This window comes from Ailuropoda melanoleuca, chromosome 16 (assembly GCF_002007445.2).
Source record: "Ailuropoda melanoleuca isolate Jingjing chromosome 16, ASM200744v2, whole genome shotgun sequence".
Lineage (NCBI taxonomy): Eukaryota > Metazoa > Chordata > Mammalia > Carnivora > Ursidae > Ailuropoda > Ailuropoda melanoleuca.
The window spans coordinates 87,549,869-87,557,722 of NC_048233.1; the positions used below are offsets into that span (position 1 = coordinate 87,549,869).

General features: G+C 61.9%; 2 protein-coding genes across 2 annotated transcripts in view; both read right to left on the bottom strand.

Annotated features, from left to right (window-relative positions):
* Positions 1-128, bottom strand: part of FGF3 (fibroblast growth factor 3) — an 8,308-nt gene extending 8,180 nt beyond the window's left edge. The window contains exon 1 of the mRNA XM_034644847.1: positions 111-128. Within this exon, the coding sequence (XP_034500738.1) occupies positions 111-128 (18 nt within the window). The remainder of the gene's footprint in view (positions 1-110) is intronic.
* Positions 129-1,258: 1,130 nt separating this feature from the next.
* On the bottom strand, positions 1,259-7,121 carry LOC100470803 (fibroblast growth factor 3). The gene is made up of 5 exons (XM_034644848.1): positions 7,118-7,121; positions 6,424-6,579; positions 5,806-5,844; positions 4,984-5,087; positions 1,259-1,632 (listed from the first exon to the last, which is right to left on the bottom strand). Exons 1-5 carry the CDS (start codon positions 7,119-7,121, stop codon positions 1,276-1,278), a joined length of 660 nt encoding a protein of 219 aa, XP_034500739.1. The 3' UTR covers positions 1,259-1,275.
* Between the last annotated feature and the right edge of the window lie 733 nt (positions 7,122-7,854).

Here is a 7,854-nt window from a genome sequence, read left to right on the forward strand (position 1 = left end):
AACGTCTCCTTTATTCTTCAGGGAGCCCCCGTCAGTAGTGTCGCAGGGCGGGCTGGTGGGTATGACTCTGCCACGTCCCTCCAACTACATCCCCCAGGCAGTTTCCCCACCTGAACCTGCTTCCTCATCGGTGACATGGGGCCCTTGTGGTGCCTGCTGTCCTATCCCACATCCGGGCCCTGCGCCACCTGCAAAGTCCAAGACAGTGAGCCTCTGCCCATGCCCTGTGGCTCTCACTCAGGTCATCCCACCCACCGCCAGTGTCGGGCGAGCAGGTGTAGTGGGGGGGGCAGGGAAGGCACCCGGACCAAGACAGAGCTTGGCCACCCACTGGCTGCAGACCCAGGCAAACCATGTCTCCTCCCTAAGCCTCCAAGGTTGCTTTCTTAGGCAAAGACAGGGATGCTCAAGGCTTTGGTGGCGGGTTGTTAAGGATAAAGGAGCTCAGGGAGAGTCGTACCTGGCGCATAACACAGGTGCTCAAAGCTGTCCCCGAAGAAACACACAGCTGCACAGTGGGGGGAACTGTTTTGGAGTTCTCACCAAAGTAAACCAGTTTCTCTCCTCCCCCCACTCACGTGTGCGTATACACCCATACACACAGTCCAGCCAGAACAGGAACACACACACACAGTAGCCTCTTCTTTCCATGCACACAAACCATCTATTGGTTTCAAAAAATAGCAACTTTCCAAACCAGCGGATTAAAATGCATTTTTCGCTTAATTGCTCAGAATACAGTCTTACATTGTAACACAGTGATTTGGCACAGACGCTGCTATCATCACAAGTAAATACGCTTCAATGTCTCCTCGGGCCGCGTTATAACCTATTAAATAACAAAGTAGAATAAAATACTTTCATGTTTTGGTTACACAAACGCCCGCTAGTCCCGCAGCCGAGCTGCAGGGAGGCTCCTCAGGCATCTGGAAGCCCCGCGCATTGGTCGGTTTTCCCCATGGGCGAGGGGTGGCTCCTGGCCCACGGAAGCCCAGCCCGCAAGGGTGCGGATTTAAAGCAGCCCTCCCTCTGAGCCCCGATTCCCTTCTGATCTGACCCCTTTTGAGANGGGGGGGGGGGGGGGGCTGGGCCTCCAAACACAAGCCAGGCAGAAGCAGGGGAGGGGCAGGGAAGGGGGGGAGCGGTCCTGGGAAGGGGCTGGGCCAGGATGGCCAGCCGCACCGGTGGCCACCTGCACCTGCTGGGCTAGCCACGGGCCGGGAGCCCGCCTGGGGCCAGAACGTGGTCGGCCTTGGCTGCGCCGGGCCTGGCGATCTACACACGGCCTCCCCGGCTCTGCTTCCTCTGCCGCCGGGGCCGGGTGCCCTTGCCGGGGGGCCCGGGCAGGCCACTGCGGAGCCCGGCCTCGCTCTGGAGCAGCCGCACCATCTCGTGGTCCTTGTGGTCCAGCACGCGGGGCAGGAACAAGGAGGACTTCTGGGTGCGGCGCGTCTTGAAGCCCCTGCGGGGCCGGCCCTTCCCGTTCACGGACACATACCACAGTCTCTCGGCGCTGGGCTGCCGCTGGGCCCCCGGGCCGCTGGGCACTGTGCGGTACAGCCGCGAGGCGTACGTGTTGTAGCCCAGCTCGTGGATCCGCTCCACGAACTCACACTCGGCGTTGTAGCTCTCCTGTGGGGGGCAGAAGGCCTCGGTCAGCTGCTGGAGAGGCCACGGAGGCCACAGAGGCTCCCACGGAGGCCCCCATACAGGCTGGGGCCCGGGGTCTTGGGGACCGACTGTCCCTCACCAGATGTCCCTCTTCTCCTCCCTCCTGCCCAGTCCAGCAATTACCTGACCCATGACACCCATGCCTACGCTGTGCCTGTCCTCCCTCTAAGTCTGGTGAACCCCGTCTTCGGGGTTCAGCTCAAGGGTTCAGCTCCTCTGCTAAGGTTTCCTGAGCACCTGAGAAGAGTCCTCCCCAGCTCTGTCCCCCTCCCTGGGCACTGACTGGGGGGGGTGTCCTGGCACAAGGACATGTGGCTGTCTCAGCAGAGCAGAGACGGGGCCTGCCCTCAGTCTCTGCTGGTGGTGGGGACATTGGCAGGATGTCTGGACACAGGAAGAGGACGGTACCCCAGACAGCTTTTGGAAAATGTGCATGAAACAGAAAAGAAATGAACGTTGGGATATGGCTGGGTTTTCACGAGCCTGGCTTCTCCATTAAACTTGAGTTTAGGTCCTGGCTCTGGGCCTTGAACTCTGAGAGGGGCTGTCTTGGCCTCGCTGTCCTTGCCCGACGCACGGAGCAGAAGCCAGGAGCTCAGCCAGAAGCCTGTGCTCAGCAGGGGCACAGACACCGCTGTTGTCAGGGCGGCTCAGGGGTGGGGGGCCCCGCACAAGTGGGGTGTAGAGGAGACTGCTGCCTACAGAGGTGAACGGGGACCGGTGTGGGCCTGGGACAGGCTGGGAGGCGTGGGCTGGGCCTGGGTCTCTGCCTTCTCAGAGACAGGCATCCAGAGGGAGAGAGGCACAGACTCGTAACTCCAGGGGCTTTCACCAACGTCCCTTGGGCCACCTAAGTGGGGCACCCCCAAGTCGGGAGGGGGTGAGTCTGACTTACACCAACCCAGGTGAGGCTTCAGTCTGACCTGTAGGCAGGTAGGCATGCCAAGCACCCTTGGGGCTTCCCTCCTCACCCGGTGCCGGGGGCAGGGCTGGGGGGCAGGGGGAGCTGGGCAGAAGGAAACTGAGGCCCTCATGGTCTGTCTCCATCTGCAGAGGGGAAAGGGGGCTGCTACTGAGTGCAGGAGGCCCAAAGAGCCCCGGGCCCATTCTCAGGGGGTCACAGGCTGGTCGGGGCCGGACCCACTAATGGGACAGCTTGTGACCTGGAAGGGCCGTAGGACGCATGATGGTCAAGCACCAAACACCTCTTCCCAGATGATGTATACGTCCAGAGGGAAGGGTGGGGGCCTCCCGTTCGGCTGGAAGAGGGAGCTGCCTCTCCCTGTAACCTCAACCCCTCTGTGCTGTCCCAACCCTCGGGGATGCCCAGAATGCCCTGGGTCACAGTACAGGTGCCACTGACACAGACCAGGCCTGGGGTGGTGGCAGACCCCAAATCCCAGAGGGCTACAGTGCTGTTCTGGTCTGTGCTCAAACCCTCATAATGTAGGGGTCAGGGACAGTCTGGGGGTGAGTGGGTGGGCTCAGAGCAGACCCCCATGCCAGGCGGCTACATTAGTGTCTGGTCCCCACACTCAGGGGACGGGCAGGAGCTCAGGGGCCAAGCAGGCTCTTCTCCCCGGTCTCTCTGTCCCATGGTTGAGGCCCAGGTACCAGGAAGCCACAGGGTAGGCTTTCTCATTGTGGGACAACTGAAGGGACCCAGTCTTGTGAGCCTCAAAGAGTGAAGAGCGCAGGCCCCCCAGAGGGGGCTCCCAGGAGAGACAGAGCTCACACCCTGTAGGGGCTTCTAGAGAGCTCAGGATGATCAGGAGGAAGGCGTCTGCTCAGGCCCGGGTCACAGACACCACGCAGCCCCGGGCGAGTCTCACGGTGGCAAGAGTTCCCAATGCCTCTCTGGGCCCTGTTGTCCCACTCCAGACCCTGTGCTCCACAGGGCCTCCCCCGCAGTCACTTGCACCCCTGGTGCCCCCTGCTGAGACTCTACTTGTCGCTACGAGACCTCAACCTCCGGGACCCTGAGCTTTCTTCTCAGGCTCTGCCGGGACTGGGAGCTGCTCCAGAAAAGCCGGCTTGGGGCAGTGTGGAGGTGGCCGGCATGGCTGCGCCCCCAGCTGGCTCTGAACCCCAGGGGACCAGGCAGGGGGTGTGCAGGGAGGGTGGGCAGGTGGCTGGCTACAGGCAGCATGGTGAGTATGACGAAGGTGTGGGGAGGAAGCTGGTGGAGAGGTACCTTCCCAATGAGGTGACATTTTAGGAGAGCGTCATTAGGGAGAGGTGGGCATTTCTGATGGGGGCATTCCAGTCCGGGCAAATCTCCAACTTTTGCATTCCCTTTAGCAAAATAGCAAAAGAGTTAAAAAAAAAATCCCATGATAAAATAAGCAGCTTAAAGGAGTGTTTTCCAGCAACTCTTCCTGACCACACTTTGCCCAACTTCCAAATGGGCAAGGAGAGGCTGGCATGTGTCCCCTGCAAAGAGAATGCATGGAGAGAGGGGGCTGCGGGGAGATGGTCCTGGGGCTGTGTTGTCTAGGTTCCCTGCGGATGGAAAACCTCTCATTGCCCAAGGGGGTATCAGGCGAATTGCAGTAAGGACTAGTTGCAGGTAGCAGATTCCCTGGTTACATGCATTTTACTCCATGATCCCCGCCCCTGCACTTGGGGGAAGGACACTGCCAATGCCACAGGGTCACAGTACCCTTCTTCTGTTGCGGGGCCCCCAAGCAGTATACAGACTGGGTTCCAAATCTGTGTGCCTGGGACACGGGTCCTCCTGTGTCCTTTCCTCTACGTTGGGTCCTAAGAGCTAACAGCTCTTGCTTTTCCACCCTGGAGAGAACTGGCTGTGCCGGGTCCTGCTTCCCTCTCTACTCCCTCCAGGAGCACTCTGCTTGGCCCACAGAAAAGCCTTGCCCAATACACAGTCACACTGCACCCCAAGGCTCACCGGGTCCAGTTATATCAGTGGAAACTTGAGTATGGCTCAAGTTATATCAGTGGAAACTTGGGGGGGCAATCTCTGCCTTGCTCTCAGCGACCTTGAGGGTAGGGCAGTAGTGGGGAACAGAAAATGTTTGGAGGGGCATTTTCTAACCCAATGGCACTGGAGAACATAAGCCCAGTCTCACCCCAGTGGGGTCCTCCCCGTGGGCCATGCTTCAAGCCAACCGAACTGGCAGCCACCTCCGAGAGAAGCGGCTGAAACAGCACTGGGTCCCAGCTGGGGTCCTGCAGGTCCCCAAGCCGCTAGACAAAGCTTTATACCGCCCACATCCCCGTCCCCCGATTAGATGTCCAAGAGAGACGGCTGCCCCACGCATGCGTGCCCACAGGAGAGCTCGGACTCACCGAAGCATAGAGCCGCCCCCTCTTGTTCATGGCCAGGTACCGCCCGGAGAAGAGCCCCTTGATGGCCACGATGCCCACCTCCACCGCTGTCATCTCCAGGATACCTGGGAAGAGTGGCGAAGGCTGATCACACCCGCACCTCCCACACCGTGCAGTGCCGAGGGCTGAGCACGCGGGCTGGGTGAGGGGAGGGCGACACACGCTTGGGGGTTGGGGGGGGCGACTTGGGAAGTTCAGGGGAAGAAGAAATCACTGGATGGGAGGCGGAGCAAGGGGAGCGTCAGAGAAGGCTTCTCCAAGGAGAAGAATTCAAACACGGGAGGGAAGTAATACAATGAACGTTTCCATGTGCTGACGGCCAGGGGCCAAGGCCTTGCACATGCGGAGCTCGCTGGAACCTCTCAAGCACCTTGCAAGCCAGTCTGGTGATCTGACAGACAGGAGAGCTGAGACTGCTGAGGCTAGGTGACTTTCCCAAGACCACACATACCCCTGTGAGCTGGAATTTGAACCTGGGCTGCAGACACCCTGCTGGAGCTCTCCAACTGCACCTCCCCTACTAAGGGTCAGAGGAGTCTGGGGGAGGGGTGAAGCTGCGGCCCTTGAAGCCAGGGGATACTATAATCCACGCAGTGCTTTGAGGGGGGCCACCCAAATTTACTGGCAATGGACCTGGGCAGGAGATAATAGTCCAGGGCCGGGTCCAAGCGGGATACAGGATCTTAGCAGGAAGAGGGGTTAGACGCTGGACCTTGCAGAGGGGAGGTGCCCTGGGCTCTCCCACTCCCCACTGCATGTAAGGAAGTCTCAACCTCCCCTAACCTTCCTTCTGGACACTGCAGTGCTTTTTCACCGGAGGTCCTGCAACAAAGGCCCCAGAGGGGCCACTGTCTCCCCAAAAGGGCTCCAAGGGGCGCTGGAGCGTCAGCGATGCCCTGGGGGGGGCCTCTCTGGGCGTGCCCCTGGCCCCCAGCACGGCAGCAATCACAGGGCCCAGATCAGCGGCCACCCGAGGTGCTAGGTGCACCGGACGCAGGCTTCCGGCCTCCAGCGTCCATGGAACGCAGGCTGGGCAGACTCCGAGGCGCCCGCCCACTGGGGCACCAGAGAAGCGCGCGTCTGGTTGCGGGACAGGGGCTGCCGCGGACGTGGGCGCCCTCCTCGACCTCCCGGCTGCCGGCCTTGGATACCCCCGAGAATTCTGATGCTCTGTGACTCCGAGAAGGAGACTGGATTTGGAGAGCACCGGGGTGATCCTGTGAGAGGAGCACGGGCGCTGCGGCAGCCCCAGCCTGCGCACGGGGACGGCCACGCCGCAGCTCGTCCGCAACCCCTGGCTCCAGAGGCGTCCTCCCACGACGCCCTCTCTGGCGCTGCGGCATTCCTAGAGGAAGCAGCGGTTTCCCGTCGCCGCCTTCAGTCCACCGCACGGTTTCCTACCCTCGGAGCGGGGGCGAGCGCCCCGGGATGCCGCGAAGGAGCCCCGGACCCTGGCCACGCTCCCACGCTCCGCACTGCGCTCCTGCCGCGCCCCGAGCTTGGGCCTCCCGCTCTGCGCCAAGCCGAGCCGCTTCAGGGCGCTGGGTTCGCGCTCCTCTCAGGGAGGCTCAGCAGGAGCCAGGGGTCCCGCGGCCAGAGGAGCCAAACCCTGCAGCTCCCAGTACGGTTCGGGCTGTGGGGCGGGGCGGGAGCATACCTGTGCCCCCGACCCAGGCGGACGTCCCTCCCTGCGCCTAACTCGTACCGGCGGCCCCCCACCCCGAAGTGGCGCGCCCACCTTGCCTTTCGCTCCGCGGCCCAGGGCGAAGGCGCGAGGGTGGCGGCCTGACCCGGAGGGATGGCTCTCTACCCGCAGCGGCCGCAACCCAGGAGCCCCGCTCTGTCCCGAGGGTCTTCCGCGTGGAGGCCGCGGCTCAGGCCCGCCACCTGGGCGGCAGCGATCAAGGAGGGCGGAGGGGCCGGCGCGGCGCCCCGGGGTCGGCAGGAGGAGGAAGAAGGGCTGCGGATACAGTGTTGGGAAAAGCCACAAGCCCCATCCCTTCTCTTGCTCCCCTGGCCTCCGCCTCCAGCAGGCCCCCGGCCAGAAGTCAGTGAGATACAGACATGCAGGCTCAACTCACGCAAGGGAGCTCACCCATGGGGGCCAGGCATCTAGTGGGGTCCAGGGGTCTAGCCACAGCCTTGGCTCCAAGTCTGGGATGAGCCAGGTGGGCTGGCATCCCTCGTTCTTTCCACAGGCATCAGGATTTGGGACCTTGGTCCTTCCCATGGGAGGGGCAGGCGTGCAGGGCACCGGGGCCTCCCCTGAGCTGCAGGAACTCACCCCACTGGGACATTTCTTACCACCCTGGCCTAACACAAAGAGAGCAGCGTGTCCTCAGTGAGGCCACCTCATCGTGCTCAGTGACTGAGTGGCTCTGGGAGGGGTAGGGCATAGGGCGTCACCCAGTACCTCTCTCCGTGAGGAGGTGGCTCTAGGCCAGAGTCTGTCTAGCCAGAGCCCACGAACACTCTAAAGACCAGGCCACTGATGGTTAGAGCCCCAGACTCTTAATGACAGCCCCTGCTTGACAGAGGACGGAGCACAGGCTCCAGGCAGCGCCAAGGACAGAGCCGAGAGGGGAACTTACTCACGGGGGCTCCACCCCCAGACCTGGCCTAGGGTTACACACTCCTCAGTACCTAGTCCTTGAGTGAATGGACGGCTCAGCCACTTCCTAGCCGCGTGACCGTGGCCGCGTCGCCGTGCCCCTAGGACATGCTGGCTTCTCGTGTATAAAATGCCTCCGATGTAGTGTAACTCAGTAGAATTAGCATCGCAAAGGTCCCTGCCGGCTCGGCACAGAGCACACCCAGCAAAGGGACGGTAGT

Coding starts and splice junctions, on each gene's coding strand:
- LOC100470803 (XM_034644848.1), bottom strand. Junction 5,845..6,423: donor CGCTCGCCCCCGCTCCGAGG/GTAGGAAACCGT, acceptor CCTTTGTTGCAG/GACCTCCGGTGAAAAAGCAC. Junction 1,633..4,983: donor GGGGGCGGCTCTATGCTTCG/GTGAGTCCGAGC, acceptor TGCCCCCCACAG/GAGAGCTACAACGCCGAGTG.